At 39.7% G+C, this 23,601-nt stretch overlaps 1 protein-coding gene across 9 annotated transcripts; it reads left to right on the top strand.

Moving 5' to 3' along the window:
- Positions 1-1,043: 1,043 nt before the first annotated feature.
- On the top strand, positions 1,044-23,328 carry LOC147179645 (inositol polyphosphate-4-phosphatase type I A-like). Of its 9 annotated transcripts, none has more exons than XM_086068020.1 (27): positions 1,044-1,169; positions 3,959-4,052; positions 5,933-6,152; positions 6,623-6,667; positions 6,750-6,868; positions 7,899-8,015; positions 8,094-8,173; positions 8,262-8,373; positions 8,449-8,539; positions 10,150-10,297; positions 10,374-10,504; positions 10,568-10,672; positions 10,760-10,868; positions 11,069-11,086; positions 11,928-12,111; positions 12,191-12,406; positions 12,990-13,131; positions 13,665-13,841; positions 14,120-14,194; positions 15,861-16,033; positions 16,133-16,256; positions 16,379-16,446; positions 17,947-18,146; positions 18,484-18,581; positions 18,665-18,777; positions 19,151-19,305; positions 23,183-23,328. In XM_086068020.1, the coding sequence occupies exons 3-27, from the start codon at positions 6,047-6,049 to the stop codon at positions 23,313-23,315; spliced, it is 3,039 nt and encodes a 1,012-aa protein (XP_085924146.1). In that variant the 5' UTR covers positions 1,044-1,169; positions 3,959-4,052; positions 5,933-6,046; the 3' UTR covers positions 23,316-23,328. The 9 variants fall into 9 exon arrangements, with proteins under 9 accessions (XP_085924146.1, XP_085924143.1, XP_085924140.1 ...); XM_086068017.1 differs by having other exon boundaries at positions 11,925-12,111; XM_086068014.1 differs by lacking the exon at positions 23,183-23,328 and adding an exon at positions 20,540-22,765.
- Positions 23,329-23,601: the final 273 nt, after the last annotated feature.

The following is a 23,601-nucleotide window of genomic DNA, read 5'->3' as shown; positions in this document are numbered from 1 at the left end:
CTGCTTCTTGTCACAGGTGCCTTGCCCACTGGGTGGAGCAAACCAATGTTGTGACATTTCTTTTAATTGTTTACCTTTTTTCATAGGCTACTCGAGCTCACAATCAATTTGAATATGTCTACATTTTGCCTTAATCACAAACTTTATCAAGCATGGACACCAATTCAGCGTAAAGTTACAACTCTTGTCCACGGGATGGTGCAAGAGCAGAGTAATTCAAATTTGACTTTAAGCGGATTGACTGGAGAGTATGACATTCCAGCAAATACTGCAGTAATTTTTGAAGCGATGTCATTTTGGTATGCGGACTCCCACTAGTGGTACATGAAAGAATAACCTTTTTATTAAAAGAGTATGCAATAATAAAAATGTAATTACATCTAAAACATTAATTAAAAAAAAAACATAAAAACAAATACATAAATGATTGTTATTATGATAAATAAATTATGATAAATAAATTATTAAAATTAATTAAGACATTGTTTCAACAAATGGCACCAAAAAAGGGGGGGGGGGGGGGGGGTCACACTTTCTGTCTCGGATTGAGTTGTATTTTTTTCCCCTTGGGCGTGTGAGTTTCCTAAAAATCAAATTAGAGGGATGGGGCCAAATACGTTTTTTTTTTTGTCCCCTCCCTAGAAATCGTTTTACTAATGCGCTACTGTCAGGTTTACAATATATTGACAGTTTAAACAAATATGATAAAATTGAAAATGGCCCTTTTAAGAATATGTTGTTGTTTTTTCTGTAGTCGGAGTCCAATATGAAGCTGTGCACAAAGTTGCAATTGCTTACAATAAGAAATATACTGTTCGTTAACTTAAAAACCACCCAAGCCTACTACGTTACTATATTGGCTAATTCAAAAAAATGAGAATTACTGAACTGTATCATATTTCATTTTTGGGGTGGGGGAGTACAATCCATTAATTTTTGGGAATTGGCACCCCGGAACACTAACTTAATGTTTTGTTTTTGTTTGGTCTATGTTCATTTTGAAACAAAGTGACGTAGGGGGCGTGATGACGTCACTTGATGTTACGCAGGAGGCGGAACTAGTCCGCTCGGCTGTCACTTTTGCCGCAGTCGGAAAGACATTCCGACGACGAATAATAGTCTTTCCCATATCATCAGTGGATAATCTATTATGTATTGAAACGCAGAATGTAAGTAATTACCATACAGTACTTATGCTGACTTAAATAATGTCTTCATTAAGGTAATCGCTTTTCTTGTGTTGTTGCTTGACTGTTTACATCTTTGGAAAACGAGATTCTTCGGAAACTTCAGAGTTTTGTGTTGTTTGGGAACAAGTTAAATTGTGCTGTCCATTCATGGCATTTGCATATTTCACGTCAAGAAATGCAAGGTTAAACATGAATAAATATGAAAATGTACAAGAAGATATGCAAGTCTCTGGCAGGAAATGACTCAATTGTGCCTACATTGTGTCAGCCAGCCACAGTCTTAGCTGCATTACGTAACTTTAAGGAAACACTATTTTATCCTCCTGGGACACAAATTACTCTCTTTTTCTCTTTGTCTTGTTTCTTGCAGTGTGTGTATGTGCACGCGCGCGCTTGTTTGTTCGTGCTTGTGTGCGCGTGTGTGAGAGCGTGTGTGTGGTCGCAAAAATGTTGCATTTTATTGTAAAATGCAAAACAGTGACTGGGGGTTACATTGGCGAGGCAATGGCAAAGTGAGGGGTGATCTGATCTTTTCTGCATATTTTTCAAAAATTATTATAGGGACATGTCATCTATTTGAGTGTCTCCCGACGTTTATTGAACCAAAGCGCTCATTTTACAGCAACGATATCTCATGACAGACCAGTGAAGACCACCAAACAAAAATGTTGAGGAAAAATGACTACAGAAATAATGATGGTCCTTTCTCAATTTGCTTATAACTGATTTACTCCTTGTGAATTCTGGGCCTTAATTAAACACAAAGCTGATTGCAGGAAACTCATGATTGTTTCTTGTCGCAGTAGTTCCTCAAATGCATCATAACAATGCCATCAATTGAAAACACATGTATTTCTGGTCAAATGTGGATGGGAATCATGTTATGTGTACTATATTTATCACAAAACATTGTTCAAATTTTTAGTCTCTGTCCACTGGTGGAATTAAATCAATTCTACCTTTAACAACCTTTAACAAAGGGTTGATTTAACATTCACAACATGTGTTGTTATTTTAGGCCTCAAATACAGGTGTGCTATTGCACCCTACACAGATGAGCTATTCACAGAGTGAGTCCATTAGGCCAAATAATTTGAGCTCTGTAGTTTTAACCACTGAGTGACTTCTCATTTGTTGAGAGCTCATACATCAAAAACTATCAATTGTTATTATAACTGCTCAAATAAAATACAAAATGCTGACTTTTTTTCCAATGTTACATGGATATAAAATAATAGCGATGTATATATTTTTTTCTATGGTTGCGTAGTCATAAAATAATGTCTTCTTTGCTTTCTATAAGTATTACTTGCCACCAATGCGTTTGTGGATTTATCTCAGCTGTTGAAGATATAAGAGTAAACAAAAAAATTAAAACATGTGTGCAAGGTATCAGGATTTAAAGTAATCCATCTGTTATCTGAGGGTGTGTGACACAGAAACACACTGGAGTTCTGATACTGGATCTCTCAGGGTCCAGTCTAATGAATCATTAATGAGCATCAAGGGGAACGGAGGTGGATTCAAGAAAAGAGTTGAAAGCTTAGTGTGTGTGCATGTGTGTATGTGTGTATGTGTGTATGTGTGTTTGTAGGTCACACTGTCATGTGATAGCCACACCATCCAAAAGGTGGGGGGAAAATAACCTGCCAGGTGTTCCTGTGGCTTGTGTGGGGAAAAATGAGTTGCTAATAATACCATGAGGTTACTGTGAAACACACTGTTGTATGTTTATCCACACTAAACAAAATATTACATACTGCATTTAATTATGACCTAAAAGTGCTTCCATCCAAATATGTCACACGTAAGTGATGCAGCTGTGGATCCGATGCTGTTTTTGCTGAAGTGAAAGAGTTAAACGTGTGAGAGGAAGAGGAGAGGGGCCGAGACTGCAGCTGTTTCTTTGCCTCGTGATGCTCTCAGCAACGTGACTTTGTTTACATCCATCGTCGGCATACGCAGCGAGACGAGGCATCCTCGGGTACGTGTGGAAATTGAAGCTGCCGTGCGACACTGATTAACGCTGATCATGACCTCTTGTTGGCATCCGGACGGCGGAGGCTGAGCTGTGTTTGGACATTTGAAGGAAAAGTGCATCATCATGGTGTGCTAGCAACTGCAGGACAGTGACATTTTGCCTAAAAAAAGCGCAGCTACTGCATGTATATTGATTGATAAGCACTCATCAGATTTCATGATACAGTGCATCTGTCCGCCAGAAAAAATGCCTCCCCTTTTGTTTGGTAAATACTTTATGCCAAACAATGAATGCATTTAGTACAACATGGGTTGACATCCTAAAGTGTTTTCCTGATATTGCAGCCGTCGAGTTAAATGTTTCTGCAGATCAAGGCTTTTAACATACACAACGTAAGGAAGTGCTGCCAACTTGAGCAACGCAGACGAGACGCACGCGTGTCAAGAAAAAACATTTACCCTTTTTTTTTGTGAACAAGATCAGTCTGCGCTTTACTAGAAAACTAGCGTAGAAGCGGTTCCTTTACAGAGGGTGACAAGGTGACTCAGAGTGATGGTTGGAGCTCGGCGGTGGTCATTATCATGTGAAAGGCTTTACAGCTGCTCTGTCTGTCCAAAGACATTATTCATGCTTTCGTCGAATGAACTCACAGCTGACACACACAGTGTCCTATTATTTGTTTTAACCAACATGGCGGAAAACACTTTTTGGCAGCTTTTCAGTTTTGTCAATTTGTAAGCTGGCAGGTTAACATGTTCTAAAGCTTTTTTTTTTCTCTCCTCATCAGATTGTGACCCCCCCTGCTGCCCCTGCTTCATCGATTGTCCTCCTCACAGTCCCATTTCATCTCCTGGAAAAAGAGGGACTCTTCAATATTTATTGTAAGATACTATGACTGACACATTTATTTCATCTTTCCTGAGGGAAAAAACAAACAAACAAATTTTTGTTGTTGTGCCTTAACTATGCAAGTGAATATGGGAGTTAATTAAAAAAAAAAAGCAACTTTTCCATCTCCCAAGTAAGAAATAGATTTAAGAGAATATTAGACTGACTTGCTCTTGCTCAGTAAAAAAAAAAAATCCTTTTACCATGTTTGGTGAACTGGATAGACTCCAAACACACTGACACACACACGCACACACTTCTACACATGAACAAGATGGTTTCCTCCCACATTCCAAAAAAACATGCACGTAAGACACGAAGTTGCCCATAAATTTGAATGTGAATTCATCTATATTTGCAATTGATTGGCGCCCAGTCAGCTGGGATAGGCTCCAGCTCACCCTGGATTCTAAACAGGGTAAGTGGTAGAAAATGAATTCATGTGTCAGCCGTCAGGAGTCTCTGTCCCAGATTTTCCATCCACTGTAAATCCTGCGCGGAAAGGTATACACACACTTGACACGGAGAAGAAGCTAAATTTGGAGCTCCCCTTGTATGGCAACTTTTCGCTTAGCGCTGAATGAATGATTTAAGACGTCCTTTAAACCCATTTATGTTTTTTTTTTTTTTTTTTTTTCAAGTCATCATGGAAACAGTTTTAGGTCACTAGAAACGTGTCATTCAAAGGAGTTTCTTTCTATGGCAAGTAACACTTGTGGTTCAAGGTTACGGCTTTTGTATGCATTTTAATGTGGGTTTCCAAGTATGTGATGATTAAGAGCATTTAGACAATTAAAACCTAATATCCATGTGTACCAGGAAGACTCAGATCTCAAATAATACAGGTGATGATTTTCAGTAGGTCCCCTTAGCAGATATAGGTCTTGTGAATCAAACTGCGACAAATCATCAGGTGCCGCCAAGAGATCAGCGGGGACCGGTTATCAGGAAGTAGGCCACCAGCGATTGACCTAGTAGCACATTGGATGGCGAACATGCTAACCGGTCGTCCAGCCGCCTCATATAAATCAAATTGTGAAAATTTGCATATAATTGATGTCCATTGAAATGCATTACGGAAACGATTTATTTGTTTGTTTATTTTTGCAGACCCAAAAATTGCTTTAAAAAAAGCCACAGATGAACATTCCATATATGTTTTCCACAAAACCTGGGTGGGGTGGGGGAGAAGAGGGGGTGAGGAAAAATATAAGAACTAATGAAAAACAAATGTTCAAAATCTCCTGAAAAATATTGTGTTAATTTGTGTGTGTGTGGGTTTTTTTTTTATCCACGCATATGCAAATCCGCAAGTGCCTGTTATAAGAGAAATTTAACATTTGAAAGATACGTTTGGAAAGTCCTATAGTGTTCTGGTATGGAAGCTAAATAATGTACTGTAAGTGGTTTGGTCTGTACTTTTTTCATATCAACACACAACTGGTTGTTTATATTCTGTCATCTACCATTTTAACCTGCCAGTGTGGTGAGGCACCAGGAAGAAGCATCAATGAGTTTAATAACCTGTGATGCACAGTTTTTCTTTCTTGGTCATTGAGTGTCTTTTGGACTTAACTTGGATTTGGAATGTGTGGACTTAACGTTATGTATCTCAGTTTCACACACTCTTCCTTTTTTCGTTTACCAAATGTCCTTCTGTGGTCTGATGTCTTCCTCTTTTTTTTTTTTAAACAACAAGAAGTTAGTCAGCCGCGAGTGTGGAACTGTGATTCTTGAAATGTTCTCACAACACATCGATTTTCGTTCTGATCATTTCAACCTATGTACATTAAGTGTCATTACGAACAAACGCATTGTTCTTTTTGTTCTGTGTCTCATGAAGAAAGGTGATCTGCTTCTATGCTTCTATAAGGAACCGTGGATCCTGACAGGGGAAGCGACCAAATCACATGGGAGTGTGTGACGGCTTGTGCTTAAGGCTGTGTGTTCAGGGCCTGCTGCCATCACCGCCTCTTCCCAGACCAGCATGGCAGGGGGCAGAGAGCGCACTGGCCGGACCCAGAGGCCGTGGTCAGTCTATCGGGCAAACACGTTCCAGTTGTCCAATGAGATGATTGGCTTGGCCCTAGCAGGTAAGGAAGAGAAGATTTACGTTTTTGGTAGAACAGTTTTGTAAATGAGCATGTCATATACAACTGAGATTACAGTGAACGGCGGAATTGAGAATAAGCCCTGTTGAGAATAGCCAAAACTGAGTAAAATGGTATGTAATTGCTCAATTACACCTCAGGATGGCAGCGGAGCACTCGTCATGGCTAAATGAAACTCCTCAACTCACTTATCTTTTTTTTCTTTTTTACTGATTAACAAAGGATAAGTGAGAGTTCACTGAAATATGCGAAATAAGAGAGTTGCTCAGTTTGATCAAATGTCAAAATTGAAAATGTCCTCGTACTAAATTGCGCACACACATATTGGCTCTGCTGCGAGAGCCTCTTCATCCACAGTTGCCCAGATCCAACCTTAATGATGCAGTTATTCATCAGTCAGTATTTGACGTCAGCAATAAACTGCAGCTTCATTCATGTGAGGTCTGTTCCAGGAAATAGTCAAGACCCGGATGCACCTGTGCTTGAGTTCAGTATTGGTGAGTAAAAAAAATAAATAAATAAAATAAAATGTTGATTAGTGTTGTAGGGTAATTGTTGCCTGTGTGTGTCATCTGACAGCTTGCACTGAACTACTGATTCCCGGTTTGGATCGGAAACCTAACAGTTTTGTAGCAGTGAGCTGCACAACGCCACCACAGGCTTTCTGGACCAAACATGCCCAGACGGAAGTCATAGAGGTGATACTCGTACACACATAGAGCTAGAGCTGGGTTTAAAAAAATCGAATAATAAATACCAAATCGATTTTTCTTTCTGAGAATGAATCCATTATTTTAATATGTTTTTCCAATAAATTCATTAGAAAATAGAATTGTTTTTTTTTTATCTTACTGTTTTCTTGAAATGTACTGTTCACATGAATTTTTATGTATTTTCTTATATTGAAGAAAGACCTGACTTATTGAACTTAAAGATGATTCAGAATCTATTTAATTTATATTTTACGGAAGAGGATTAGGGCCAGTGAAGAGAGAGAAAACAGTTGGGCAGGATTCTCACTTTATTCTCAGAATTCTGACTTCAGAGTTCTGACTTTATTCTTAGAATTCTCACTTTAAAATTTAGAATAATAGTAGCACTAATAAAGTCAGAATTTTGACTTTATTCTAAGAATTCTGAGAAAAAAGTCAGAATTCTCACTTTATAGTCTGAATTCTCACTTTATTCTCAGAATTGTGACTCTAAAGTGAGAATTCTGAAATTGAAGACATAATTCTGACTTTAAAGTGAGAATTATGAGAATAAAGTCAGAATCCTGCCAAACTTTTTTTTCCCTCTCTTCACTGGCCCTAATCCTCTTCCGTGATATTTACAATCATTGAATTAGAATTAGGAAATTATTTTCATCTCATCCTTGTCGATGTCAATGTTTGTGTAACACTGAAGTGATTATAACGTGTTGCTTTTATTAATAAATTAAATCATTTAACCTTTGCAAAATTTCATTTAGAATGTAATGTTTGTTGCGTTTTTATCATGTCCTTAATATACATTGATGTTCCATAATTAATTAATATCTGATTGAACTGAAGTGAATCAAATTGAATTAGGAAAAAAATCAAAATTGAATCGACCTGAACACTTGTGAATCGAAATCAAATTATTTAAGGAAATTAGAATCGATACCCAGCCCGACAAAACTACTTGTGTTGCGAGGTTTTCTAGGTCCTGATGATTCACATTGTACACACCACTCGTTGTCAACAGGGTACGAGCAACCCCATCTTCCTCAGCAGCATCGCCTTCTTCCAAGATTCCAACATCAACCAGCAGACGCAGGTTAAACTGGCTGTCTACGACGTGAAGGACCGTTCCCAGGGCACGGTGTGACATCTACACTCACAGTCATCTTTACTTGCACTTGGAAGTGGAAACCTTATGGTTTATTTTTTTTCTGTTAAGATGTACATGTTGGGCTCAGCACTTTTCCCCGTGAAGGAGTTGTTGCAAGACAAAGACCACAGATTAGAAATGGAACTCAGGTAACACATGCACCGCATTCTTCCTCATGAAAAAGTGCACTGATTACTGACCTGGTCTTGATTTGGGTTGATTGATTTCATTGCACAGGTCAGCAGAGAACAAACGGGTGGGAAACATCTCTGTGGCCGCATGGCAGATGGAAGAGAAAGCAGATCAGAGACTTGTGGTCAGCCGCCTTCCCGACAATATCAATGGCCGGGTAGGATGGTATATTTCAGAAAATCCGTTTTGACTATGAAGCGTGTAGCTGAGGCCCCTTCATTATTCTCTGTAGACAGTGCTGCCGGTTGATGAGAGCCTAACAGAGGCAATGGGAGTTCGAATCAAGTATGCCTCACTGTGCAGAGACACCCTCCTGCGCGCAGGTATGACGACATCCCTCAGCACCTTTTAGCTTTGTTCAAGAAGCAAACGAGTATCTCACCAATAACTAGTCCAGTTTCTATATTCTGGCTGTATAGCAGAATTCAAACCTGGATTCACCCCCATCCTTTGAAATGAACTGGCTATTTTCTTATTGCTATCCTGCTGTCATCCATCTGTCATGGGAGTGGATAATATATACATCACATCACAAATCATATTATCAAGCAGTGCATTGATTCCTCCTATGAGTGTCAGGGATCTGTTTACTTAAAGGGGAAGTCCACCTTAGATTTCTTGACAATAATATGTGACCTCACTAGTCTAAACATGACATTCAGATTAATATTACATTTGTGGAATATGAATTATGCAGCAAAATCCAGCACTATCCATCTCAAGGGCGGCCATTTTGCCACTTGCTGTCAATTTAAGATGACATCACAGTTGCTCGGGGCTCAGGCAACGACCAATCACAGCTCACCTGTTTTCTAAGGCTGAGCTGTGATTGGTTGTTGCCTGAGACCTGAGCAACTGTGATGTCATTCTCACTCAACAGCAAGTGGAAAAATGGCCGCCTTCTGATATTGGAATGGAATATTGATACAAACTGCTGGATTTTGCTGCTTAACTCATATTTCACTAACGCAATATTAATCAAAATACCATATTAAGACTAGTGGGGCTGCATAGAACATATTATTGTAAAGAATTATATTTTAAAAACTAAACTAACTATAATTACTGCGAAAATTTCCTTTGTTTTAGTCTTTGGTAATAAATTTAATACATGAGCCTTTGGGGATGATTTTAAATGTGATTTTAAGTATATTTATTGAGATATTAACCGGAATAAGGACGTTTGAAAGTGTGCCACACAGAAGTGATGTTTTAATTTTACCATGGTGTTTATTGAATAAACAAGTAATAAATAAATAAATAGATACACAAATAGATACACAAATAGATACACAAATAGATACACAAATAGATACATAAATAGATAAATAAATACATAAATAAATAACGCAAACTAATACTGAAACTAACTAAAACTAAACTAAATCTAAGCATTAAAAAAATACTAAAAATAATAAAAACTAACAGAATCACTTTGAAAACTAATTTAAACTAAATTTAATTCCAAAACGAAAGAAAATGAAAATGTGAAAATCCATAATAACCCACGTTTTTTCTGCTGGGCAAAATGTCTTCTTTGTTTTTGTTTTGTTAGTTTTTTGCTGATTTTTTCTCTTTTTCGCATAAGAACAACATGGATTTTTTTGGGGGAGTTATCTCACGTTTTTAGTTGCTATAGTGGAGGCCAGAATAATATGGCTGTAATTACGTGTTGTAAACTTACCAAGCATACTGTATATGCAACATTTTTAACATGAACATCATGCAAATCAACTTGTGATTGTGATTGGTTAGTTGAGATCCAATCATGAACCAGAAGTGTTGACATCATCCAAATGATGCGTTTTATTGCTTTAGACATGCCAATATGTCATGTCCACTGGGACCATCTACGGGTCTGAAGGGGTTAAGTGATAATAAGATCTCTCAGAATAACCCAAGTCCAAATGAATAATGGCCATTTGATCCACAGTATTTGGCGGCACCATGTCCAGAATGTACCGCTTCCCAACAACGGATGCCAACCACCTGCGGGTGCTAGAGCAGATGGCCGAGAGCGTCCTGTCCCTGAACATCCCCAAACAGTTTGTCAAATTATTACTGGAGGAGGACGCAGCCCGGTACAAAGACACATGCTGACGTGAAGATGCTTGAAGACTGTTTTATGTCTCATATTCGACATACTTTCCCTGGCAGGGTTGGTGAGCTCGAAGAGCTGGGAGAGTTGTCACCCTGCTGGGAGAACCTACGACGACAGATCGTCTCACACTATCAAACAGTCATCATTTCCTACCAAGAAACACTGTCTAACCTCAGTAACTACAGAGGTTCGAATCCTATTAGCATGTGCAGATAGTGTGTGATTTACTAAGATCGCCATGCTTTACTAGGTCCGTCGTTCAAAGCCAGCAGCCGGAAGGCCGACAAGAAGATGGAGTTCATGCCGACCAACCTGCACATTCAGAGGATGAGGGTGCACGACGATTTGGGCTTGGGTTAGACGATGCTTACTTTCACACACTTGCTATCATTGCTGCGTACTCATGTATAGTACTTACATTTGTTTGCACCTTTACTCCTAGAGCACACATATGACATCATCACTGTTGGAGCACCGGCTGCACATTGCCAGGGGTTTAAGCACGGTGGCCTGAGGAAAATTAGTCAAAAGTTTGAGGAGGCAAAGAAACAGTAAGTTCATAGACTGTTTGCAAAAAAAACAAAAAACTGTTTCTATTCACTAAATCATGGTGATATATTTTTCTTTTTATGCAATCGATCTATAATTTGGCTGCAGTCACATTTACTTTGTGAATTATTTCATTACTTCTCGTTCCGTTATCCTATAGCTTCCTTTTTAATAGTTTTGTTTTTGTGACTTTTGTGGTCAGCGCATATGAGGAGGTTTGGTGAGTTGACGCACTGCTTTGCTTCTTTTCATTTGTCTGTGTTTGTGCAACAATAAAAAAGCATCCCTTAAGTCATCACTTCACTTTCACACACGTCAGCAAAGCAACACACGTGACACACTAGTTGTATTGTTTTGAACAGTGATATGATACAAGTGATTGTTGAATGCTGCAGTTATCCTGATGACTGATCTTGACTTTGACACCGTGGAATGGTCACTCTCACGTTCACACCTGTGCCTGTGGGCAATTTGGACTCTTTAGTAAATCTACTGACTGTACTATGTTTTTGGAATGTGGGAGGAAGTTGGAGTACTGAGAAAAAAAAACACAAACACAGGAAGAACACCATTAAGAAATCAATGCAGGAAGGTCCTTGATGAAACTGTTTCAAGTGTTTCAAATTGTGTACGTAAAAATATAGCAGATTTGAGTGTTTTTGTTTTAACTGTTGTATTGTTTGGATTGTTGTGCATGCATGCCATCTTATGTGCCTGAAAAAGAAATACAAATGTAATAAGCATTTTTGTTAGCTAGTTGTTGAATAGCTTCATTTTTTTTTTTCATTTAACGAGATACCAGGGGTGTCCAAACTTTTTCCTCCTCCACATACAGAAAATTAGAAGAATGCAGCTTTAATTCATTAAACAAATTAAAACCAATGCATAAAGAAATTCTATAAATTGTGAATTGATTATAGTTCTATGGTGGAAAAAAAGGAACTGCAAATGGCCTTCAGGCCTTAGTTTGGACATCACTGCCTTATCACATAAGCGCATCTAAGCCATGAAATGTTGTCTCAAACAAACGTCTAAAACCAGATGTTTGCTCTCCGCAGCAGCGCCCTCTCCAGCTCGCAGTCCATCGTCTTCATTCCTCAGGACGTGGTTCGAGCCAAGGAGATCATCGCCCACATCAACACACTAAAAACACAGGTCAACTATTATGCCGAGAGGCTTTCGAGAGCTGCGAAGGACCGGTCTGCTAGCGGACTGGAAAGGACACTTGTCACGCTGGCCGATAAGGTACATCACCTCCCTGTCTCATTGATTAGCACCCACATTATGAAGATCACATGACCTCACGTGATATTTCGCCACTCAGACTCGACAGCTGGTGACAGTATGCGACTGTAAGCTGCTCGCGTCGGCCATTCAGGCCCTGAATGCCGCACGGCCCGAGTACATCGCCTCCAAATTGTCTCCCTCCGCCGAGTCAGATCAAGTAGTCCTTCGCAATGACCAGGACACGTTACTTGCCAAGTGGAGCGGGACCAGCAGTCGATCGTCGCTGCATGTAGACTGGCATGAGGAAGAGTGGGTACGTGCCCCCCCCCCCAAAAAAAAGCATTTCACTAGTAATCTATCAGAAAAAGTAATCTATCATAAATTTGGTTACAAATCCGGAAACCAAAACTAGTAGAAAATCATATTTAAATCCATAAATTTCTATAGCTGCTAATTTTATTCATTCATTGCAGTCCATCAAATGATCCAAGCCCTAATGACATGGGTAGCATTAGATCCAGAATTAGATCAGAGCTCTAAATTTGCATAAATGCTGCCAATACAGTTGTGGCAGGCCCACTGATTTGCATACAGATGTGGTTCAAGTTTAAGTCAAGTCAAGTTTATTTATATAGCCCTTAGTCACACAAGAGTCTGAAAGGACTTCACGTGCCCGCATTTGACAAATATCAACGACATCCCCTAATCGAACCACAAGAGGGCAAGGAAAAACAAAAACAACAGGCAACAAAATTAGAAACCTCATCTGTCCATTTTGCTTCCGGTTTAATTCCCAGGGGCCATTTATGCAACTGGATTTTCCTCTGTGCGGTCAAAGATGAGTAGGCATGTCCGTGATATATTTGGGATGTCTGCCTCTCTCCATGTGCTGTTAGGAAAAAGTGTGGCTGAACGTGGACAAGTCTCTGGAGTGCATCATCCAGCGTGTCGACAAGCTGCTCCAAAAAGAAAGGAAGCCAGACGACGCCTTTCAAGACAGAGTGCACACGGGCCTGCATGGCGCTACTGCTAAGAAGGGTAACACATCCACACACAGACACACACGGGGTATTACACTTAAAGGGGTTATATTGGAGAAAATTGACTTTTAAATTGACCATTTCAATTGGATGGATGAATGGACTTTTTAATTGCTATATTTAAGTACAGTAATTAAGTGGTGGGTTTCTGGAGTACCTGCCCACCCACCAAGTTTTGAAATAACATACCAAGAGAATCATTTGAGAGCTTTTCTTCTAAATGTGTCTGTGAGCAAGATATTGAGATATATTGAGTGATCTGTTAACATTACATAATAGTGTTATAAGTATTCACACTTGCATTTTTTTTTGGACTCATTTCTCAGTAATTAGTTATAAGACAGGACCGCCCCCTCAAAACAGCTTGATTCCAGTGAGGCAAAAAAAAAAAAAGTGATGCAAAGTGTGTGAAAGTCTGTTGCAAACATGTATTAATTAAAACATCTGGGAAGTCATTTAAATTGACCCAAAAAATGTCTCCTTTAAATGATTAACTGGCTTTGATCAAATCTGTGTTGTGGCTGTGCAAAGGTAACGGGAAGAGACAAGCTTTTTGGATCAACCCGGGAAGTTCATTACAAGAGTGTCCATCATCATCTTCATTATCATCACCTTTGCCTCCATCATCATCCTCCTCCTTATCACCATCATCATCCTCTTTGCCCGCCATCTCATCCGTATGCCCTCCGAACCCTGAACAAAATACCTGTAGGTTTATCATATTTACATCTACCTGTTTTTATGTTCCCCTCACCTCATCCAAGCGCCCTCTTGAGGTCTTTTGGAATATGTCGCTATTATGTACTTTTCTCTAGAGCCGGGATTCTCAAACGTATTACCCCAAACACCGCCTCAAAAAAATTCTTAGCTCTTCATGAGCTCATATATTTGCTTAGTGTGAAAATTTGCCAGTTTAGTTCAAGCGAAAGCTGAGAAACTATCTTGGTAACTATTTTTGATCCACATTGTGTTTATACGGCTTACAGCGCCCGCCAATCATGCATGTTGCACCTCATCCCTTCTGCTCGATGGGAGCCCCAACGTTGAGGAGGCGTACCCAGGTAAGACCTGTCTGGAAGCCTCACCAGCACACCATATTTTCCCACTTTCGTGGCTCTCCCTCTCTCGTATGCTGTACAAACAAACAAGGGGAGAAAAATCTACAAGATAAATATTCCATATTGACACACGATGTACTACCGGTCTTGCAAGGTGTAGGAAAATGTTAAACCTCATTTAATTCTTTCACATTTACATTTATCCATCAAAGGGTGCTAATTGAAATACAATATGTTCATAGTTCTGACATATGTATGATATCCTCAAAGATGATTATACTTAAACACTACCGATAAACATGTATACTGTGCATAGTCTGCATACATTTATCCATACACCCCAACATAGACATTTGTTCCTATACACAAATGTAAAATCTATCCCACACTCATATCTCTGTGCGGCATCTTTTTAAACGTTCTTTTCAACTGTTGTACGTATGTTTGAAGATTGCTTTAATTCAGTACAGTACTCATATAGTTTCAAATGGAAGTTTCCTTCCCTATTCTGAAATCGATTTGTTATGTTTTGGGGCAGGTTTTTTTTGTGTGTTTTTTTTTGGGGGGGGGGGGGGCATTTACATTAGTTTTTCTAATCTGATATGATACAATTTCTGTAAATTTTAATAGATTTGATGGAAAAACTATTGAATTAGCATTTTCCAGATTTCTATCATATATATACCCATTTAATAGGGGTGCTAGAAAAAATCGATTCGACAATATATCGCGATATTACAGCACGCGATTCTCGAATCGATTCGATATGCGGCCGAATGGATTTTTCTTTGGAAAATTATGAATTATACATTAAATGACTGCTATAAGTTCACTGAACACCAAAATATATGTTTTTTCATACTAGCTCAGAGTTGCTAATTTATCAATATATATATATAAAACATACTCCTAGGCATTCTGCAACATGATATGAAATAGATTAACAAAAAAATATTTTTTTTACCATTGATGGTTTGCTGAGAAGATGGTTTTGTTTGGATTGATTTCCAGCTCAACAAAATTGGCATGTTGCCAGCCATCTTTTCATCACCACTCTGGCTCATGTAAGTGCAATATTCATCCACTAGATGACCCCATGCAGGGGTCAGAAGTGGCACTCTGGACTTTTGAAGTTAAATTTGTAAAAAAAAAAAAAAAAAAGGTCTTTGTTATTTGAGTAGCCAAATTTGACTCCGTGGGTTCTCCAGGGTTTAAACATAATTTTTTTTATGGGAGTATTCAAGAAAACGTCTTACTTAGGGTTAGCATTTCACACATTAAGCATGGAAGAATGTTATATTAATGGAACATTAAGCCTCAATATTTTATTTTAGTGCTGTTCAAACATGAAACAGACTGCAACCTGAATTTTCAGATAAATAAATAAATTTTCATACAAATCTTACAATGTACATGTACAAGTTTACTGATGAATATTTTCTAAATATTGAGTTTAAGAAATCGCAATAATCAATTTATAGATTCGTATCGGGATGAATTGGTATCGCATCGCGGCCTATGAATCGTGATATGAATCGAATCGCCAGGTACCAGGCAATTCACACCTCTACTATTGAATGAATGGTCCTGTAAGATGATTTGACTATCATGAGTTATTCTTGAGAAACGGTCCACTAAAGTTGACTTTGTTGCATGTGCGCCATTCCAGGAGAGTGGAGTGAGGCGCTGTACCCTCTCCTCACCACTCTCACTGACTGTGTTGCCATGATGAGCGACAAGGCCAAACAGTCCATGGTCTTTCTACTGATGCAGGACATTGCCCCGACCATCGCCATGGACGTGTCCCTGCAGTACCGCCGTGACGTTGTGTTCTGCCAAGCGGTCAGTTGATTGTTCGTGTGAGTGTTGTGTATGCGTATATATATATATATAGTGTGCAACAAGTTGACGCTTGTGAGTATGTTTGTGTGCGTGTTGCAGCTTACTGCCCTGGTCTGCGGCTTCATTATCAAACTGAGGAACTGCCTACGTGATAATGGATTCCTTCGGCAGCTGTCCACCATTGGCTTGTTGGCTGAGTTTGAGTCCCTACTTAGCACTTACGGTACGAATCACGCATGCAACTCATGATGCCCACCGCGTTTGATCGAGTAGAGGCCGTATGCTCTCGGCTGAACTGTTGCTGCGCATTACTAACATCTTCAGCATTATCTGACGTGATTTTAGGAGAGGAACTGGCCATGTTGGAGGACATGAGTGTCGGCATCATGGATCTGCGAAATGTTACCTTTAAGGTAGGATGACCGTTGACGTGCGCGACTACTGAAAGGTTTTCATGCACGCTTCTGAAATCCTCTCACACGTCATACTGAAATACAGTCTTATTAAATGCGCATTTCAATATTGTGTAAAAGGGCGTTTCGGTAGTGTGTGTGAAAGTGTTTCGGTAGCGTGTGTGACAGCATTTCATTTGTGTGTGTGAAAGAATTGCAGTACCCTGTGAAAATATTTCAGCTGTGGTTGTGAGCAATATAAAAAAAGTCAGTTTTGTGTGTGCTAGTGTCTCAGTTGTGGGTGTGTGGGAAAAAAATCAGTTGTGCGTGAGTTTTAGTAGTTTATTTTTGTTTTGTTTATTAAGAGCTTCGTTAGCTCCTGACGCATCTCAGGAGCTAATCTTCCTGGGCTCTTTTCAAATTCATTACAATCGTTTCAAATAAACATATACACACCACACTAAACAACAACAAAAATAAATAAATGAAAATGAAAGGTCAATGCAGTCAAATCACGTTAAATAATGCATACATAATTGTAATTCAATCAAAATAAATATGCTCCAATTATTTTGCAATTATCCCCAAATATAAATGAATGTACAAATATAACACTTGAGCTCATTGTTACAATGCTCATAATATTTATATAGTCTCATTTTGATTAATTATTGTGTTAACAAAAGAAGTTTCAACTTCTTTTAAAACTTCTCTTATTATTTTCTATTAACAAAAATTCCATTTGAATTCCATGCAACCATAGCTCGATAAAATACAGTTCGCTACTTTTGACTTGTTCTACATGAAGGCAATACACACCTTGCTTCATTAATCTGACGTCTGCCATAACCATTAAAATCTGAAAAAAAAATGAAACTTTGCCATAAATAATTTCTGCCATTTTTGTTAAAATAATATTTCTAATAAATGTTATTAAAAAAAATACCACAATCTGCATTTAACTGTTAACCAAGACAAGTTATCATGTATTGTTATGACATTTGTTCGGCATGGGCAACCCAACACAATTCTTGCTCCTCTACTTTGAGCAACCTGTAACTTATTAAAATTACCTTCACTCGTGTTTGACCACACCACTGATGCATAATCCAAATATGAAAGTACCAAAGATTGAACTCGCTGCTTGGCCGACCACTGAAGAATACACGCGTCTCGGTAGTGTGTGACAGCATTTCTGCAGTCTGCTTGTGAGAGAATGTTGCGTGTTGAATCATTGCATTCATTTGTTTCAGTTTCAGTTGTTTATGAGAGAGCATTCCAGGTATGTGTGAGAGTTCCAGTTGTGAGTGTGCGTGGATTGCCAGTTGTGTTTTAGTAGCATGTATAAACGTTTTAGTGCGTGTGAGCGATAATAGTACAGTAGTGTAGAGTACATGAGAGTCTTTCATTAGAGTATATGAGAGCTTTAAAGTTGCATGTGTGAGAAGTTATCCCAAATGATACCCCTGATAACGCCGCATATCCGCGTGACAAATAGATACATTTCGTGTGATCTTGAAGGTCACACAGGCGACGGGCAGCTCCGCCCTCGATATGCTGCCTATCATCACGGGCAACCGCGACGGCTTCAATGTCCGCATCCCTCTGCCGGGAAGCATGTTTGACGCTTTGCCGCGGGAAATCCAGAGCGGCATGCTGCTGAGGGTCCAGCCGGTGCACTTCAACGTCGGCATCAACGAGCAGCAGACGCTGGCAGAGAAGTGAGTGAAGGGTGAGGAGGGAGGATGGTTCGTGTGGCGGTACCTTGACTCATGAGTACAAAAATGCTGGTGGTTTTTAGTTTTAGTTTTAGGGCCTGGAACGGATTAATGACATTTCAACTCATTTCAATGGGGAAATTATTTTGACTCATTCAGTGCCATGGACGGCTATATACGTCAAAAATCCATTTTAACTGGGCTGGCATTGAATGAGTTGATTATAGAACTGAATTGAGTTACCAGAATGAATTTAAAATAAAAAATAAAAATCAAGATGCCACTGTATATGTGTGTTAGGTAACTCTGGATTAGAAAAGTATGTGTGTGCATGTTTCAGGTTTGGAGACACATCCCTTCAGGAGCTCATCAACATGGAGAATCTGACGAGACTCAATTCTTACTATGAACAGTTTAAAGAAGTCCTGCCTGAGGACTGTAAGAGTTCAGCGTTACATTTAAAGAAACATCTCACAATCCATCACCACGGTGACGGCAATAAAATGTCTTCCGACCCACAGGCCTCCCGAGGTCTTCTTCTCAGACATGTCTTCCCGAGCTGCTCAAGTTTTTGGGAAAGAACGTGGAAGCGAGGAAAAACAAGAACGTGGACATCCTGTGGCAGTCGGCCGAGGTGAACTTCCTGTTTTCAAGATAAGATAATGCAATGATCAATCCAAAGGCAGAACATCGCTCCGCCTTGCGTTTCACACGGCAGAGAAGACCAAGAGTTTCATCCTCTGACAGAAAATATATGATCGTCATCGCTAGTCAATGAGGTGGCCGGCGGTTGTGCTAAAACTTTCGGCTAATGTTAAACGCTATCGCTATCTTGGTTCACAGTTCAGCAGCTGTAAACAAGTAAATACGCTTAGTACATGTGCCAACTTGCCTGCTTCCTAATTTCCCAACACTGCTGCTTTTGGTCAGCACAAAGGTTCTGTCAGTAGCTATCTCTACCTGCTTTATCTTTAGCTATCTTCATCCGTCTTCTCTGCTGATCTCAGATCTGTCGGCGGCTGAATGGGGTTCGTTTCACAAGCTGCAAAAGCGCCAAGGACCGGACGGCCATGTCGGTCACCTTGGAGCAATGCCTGATCCTGCAGCATGAGCACGGCATGGCGCCGCAGGTCTTCACTCAGGCGCTCGACTGCATGCGCAGGTAAGGCACCGACTTTCTTTCTTTCGTGCTTCACTGCTTGAGATATGGCTCGGGCTCCGTTTCTTTGTCATTTTTTTCTTTTTTTAGATTCAGATACCATTTTGCTCTCCACCATCCCTTGTTACTTCCCTTTTCTCACCACTCCCGCTTTTTATTGAGCTATTTGCTGTCACGTGCTTAATGAAGAGTGTGGAATCAGCAATGGGGATTCGAACTATAGCAAAACAGTACACAACATGCAGTGAACCCTTGCGTGTTTGGGATTTGTATGTACATGGATTTTTCCCCCCCTAACCTACCAGCTGTTATTCACTAAAAGTACTATTCTGCGTATTTGTTTGTGCTCGCGTGTCATTTAGGCAAGGTAGCCTAATACTGATGATGAGCCTTATGTGAAGGGGGTTTGTTTGTGTTGAAAATTCAACAACTGAATGCAGTTGTGTATGTAACATGGGTTTATGATTGTGTACATGCTAGATGCATAATGTTGATGCTTGGCTGGATATTCTTCAATCCGTTACAGACCACAGTAAATAAATCCAAACAGAATACCTGTCATTTTTGCTACATTGCTGCCATCTTGAGGCATCTGTCAGCAATTATAAAGCCCCTTTTATAGGTGGCGTCAGTCTGTGGATTTTCACAGCAGAGATAATAGCGGGGGTTCACTGTATTATTGTTTCCCACAAATGCAAAAAGGAGCATGTGTCTTGCAGCTGGAGATATGCGCATCTCGAACTTGTAGTCGGCACCTCTTACCCTTAGTTTGCACCCCCTCTACTTTTTCTCATTCCCTGCCAAGCATGAAAAAACAAGCAAACATCTTGCTCATTTTAACTTAAGCCTCTCGCACACTCTTCCCAACATGTTTACGCTATAAAAACGGACAATCTTAGCATTATTTACATTTACTAATATTCATCTTTCTGAATTTTCTCTTTTGTTCTCTCTTTCTTCTTTTCCCGCTTCCTGTTTCCTATGCGTTTGACTATCATGTGACTCATCGTTTTTGAGATCCTTTTCTATTCTTGCATTTATGGGCATTCATGTTGTTGTTTTCTGGCATTGTTGCATCATTACATCACTTCTCTGTATGTACACACTTATTTTGGAGTCCTCTCCTACCCTTCACTTCTTGCTCCTTATGTACCACACCACTTGCTTCTTTCGTCACCCCTCCCGCACCTTTTCATGATCCGTGGCCCCCTTACCTCTCCTGCCCCCTACACCTCAGCATTGGGACAAGGGAGGGTGTGATCCAGAAGAACCTGAGCGGTTTACTGCCGGTGCGTGACTTCCGCATGGACCCCAGCCTCCTGTACTCGCTGCCTCTGCTGGCCCTCAGTCCCAACCTCCTGGTGGTTTGGATCTTCCTCAGCGTGACTTTTATCTTGGCAAGACTCCGCTGCAGCTGATTGGGCTGAGAACCCGGCCCAGTTTTTGGTGATGACAATACTCACCACAAGGGGGTGCCATTGTGCTGCGTAAACTCTGCTGCATGTACAACTGATGCCTCATCCACAGAATCATTATCTTGTTTCCTCTCTATTTTACAGATATTAATATGCAGTAGTTGATTAATGTTAGACTGTGGTCACTCTCCATGAGTAACTTGCGGTCATGCTCACAACTGTATTCTTCCACAAAGCACTTTGGATAATTGACAGCATACGTGACACCTTCATGGTTTGCGGTGTATCACAAAATTTCTGTAGCTGGCTTGTTGAAAGACTGTGTCCAAAACAACCCACATTGAAACTAATATAAGTTGGTTTAAAAAAATGATATTTAGGCATTTAAATAATTGTCTTCATGCACTTTTGCACATTATCTTCATGAAAGAGCAGGTTTACATTCATGCCAGAGGTAGGTAGGATGTACTATGCACTAGTTTCTGTTGTAGATTATAATGATCCTTGAATTATTTTTATTTAAAATGACTACCCAGCTTTTAGCTCTAACAATATGTAGAGGACTGAATTACATGAGCATGTGGTATTTATACCACCCAGAAAGCGGTCAGCAAAACTTAGCCAGCAATTTTCTGTTCCTCCATTCCTTTTGTGGCCTGTTCAAGATCACAAGGAATCTGAATCGTATCCCAACTCACTCACAAGACCAGAGTACACCCTGCACTGATCACTTGTCAATTACACACCAAGACAGACAACCTTTATTCAAGAAAATCTTATGTTATGTGGATTTTGCAAATTAACATTCCAATCAACTCTCACATACTCACTGTGCGTTGTTTTTTTGCATTCATGTTACGTTTTGGGAAGGTACAGTATGCAGATTATTAGTTTTCTCCATTGTCCCTAGGTTTGTTTCGCCATAACATATTATTGGTATGATAGATGCTATTTTTAGGCAACCATAATTTGTATTGATGTTGTTTTAGCTATTTTTAAATTGTTTGTCTGAATAAACGTTTCTCTCCGAGTAGACACTTCACCCCGAATATACACCTTCCTCTACAGCATAGGCAATTCAGTAAATAAAATCTGACTTGGTGCGGTGGCACCGTGGCAAGCGATGTTGCTTTCGCTGCGTGTCGAGAGAGGCAAAATTCGACATTATTTGCGACGATATAGTTTGTCCAAGTGGCATTGCTGGCAATTTTCAAGACGTTCGTCAGCAGTTTGAGTGGACGCAAAGTTTTTCTGGTCGGCAAGACATTTTTGAAGATGTTCATAGTTTAAAAGTGTCCCTGTTCTTCTTCCAATGGGTGGCCTAAAACCTGCGCTGAGATATTGAACATACTTTCCATCAATTCAGTTTCTTAACTGCTAGCCAACGGAGATTCTAACCTGCATCTCCGGACTGTGAGGCAGTTTTTTGTTTTGCCTCTATTCCACTGCGCTGCCTGTATGTGCACCCACTACAGAATGTGTCCATCATTTTTGGTGACATTTTTGTTTGTTTGTTTGAAATTTGACTCATGAATGAATGCATGTTCATGTAAAAGGAATTGAAAATAATGTGTAGTCGGCTGACTCCCGAAAGGTTTAAGACCTTGCTTTTGATATATATTTCTGTTCATTCGAAATGGCCAAATAAATTATTTTTGGTAGGTATTTATGTATATTTAATTTTATGTGTGCTGGCTTGTTCTGAACTACCTCTGAGAGACGCTGAGTATTTATGTCAAATCAATGAAAGTACGAGAATGACGTGTAACAATTCGTGTGTGTAATTCATAATGATTCATCTTTTGGTGACATGCGTAATGACATTAAAGTGCTCCCTCTTATTTAAAAAGGCCAACAAACACAAAATATAGTTTATTTTTTGTTGTCTTAACAGCGACATTGCGGATTAGATAGCGCTTGTACTGTTGTACAGGAATTGTATTGAAATGAAATGAAAATTATTGAGACATACATGAAACATATACTGTACATAGTATGTCAATATTTGAGGATTATGATGCTAATGCAATAAAGTTGCTGTACTATTGCTTCAGGATACGTTTGTGTGTTTTTACTTGCCACAGATATCAGATAATTACATTCGTTCTCATGATCTCATCAGATTGCTGGCACGTCATTGTGCACAACTACAGTGTTGTTTTTCTACTCATTTGTCAAATCGCTAGATAACAATCGTCTCAATTCAATACAATCATTTCTTTTTCCAGTTTTGACTGTCCAAATGTTGAATTTTCCTGCGGGATACTGAATGTTGCACAAAATGTACTTTGGACTAGCCTCTCAGCCTCTCAGCATTCCCCTTTTGAGAATCCAGTCTGTTATCCTATTTTGCTGTGTTCAAAGTCCTTCCCCTTTCCTCACACAAGAGAAAGATCTTTTGGGCTCACTGGACCTAACAGCGAGTGGTTTATTTGTGACTTATGATGCGTATCTTGTCTCACCAGCGAGGGCTGTAGACGCGAGAACACTGTGAAGAACGTGGGCTCCAGAAAGTACGCCTTCAACTGTCTGCAACTCAAAGCTTTCCCGAGACACTACCGGCCTCCTGACGGCACCTACGGGAAGGTGGAAACCTGACGGGAATCGACTGCCTTCCGGGTAAAAAAACAACAACAAAAAACATTAAATAATCACAATTAAAAATCAGTCATATGTTCCCAACAATGCTGGACCTCACTGCTGTACAGTGCCTTCATCATAAAAGCCTACATGGACTTTTACATAGTATGTAGTGCGGTTGCTTTATTTATTTTTTTCACAGTGAGCACAACCGAATGCATATGATTGCACAGGTGTGTCGTGTATCACTTGTTTTGTCATTCAATAATGTGTGACCCCTGGTCGGACAGAAAAAAACTGCTGC

This window comes from Leptonotus elevatus, chromosome 2 (assembly GCF_054856555.1).
Source record: "Leptonotus elevatus isolate MCC_2025b chromosome 2, RoL_Lele_1.0, whole genome shotgun sequence".
Taxonomy (NCBI): Eukaryota; Metazoa; Chordata; class Actinopteri; order Syngnathiformes; family Syngnathidae; genus Leptonotus; species Leptonotus elevatus.
Note: the sequence above shows the minus strand (reverse complement) of the source record. Positions and strands in the feature narration are given on the sequence as shown.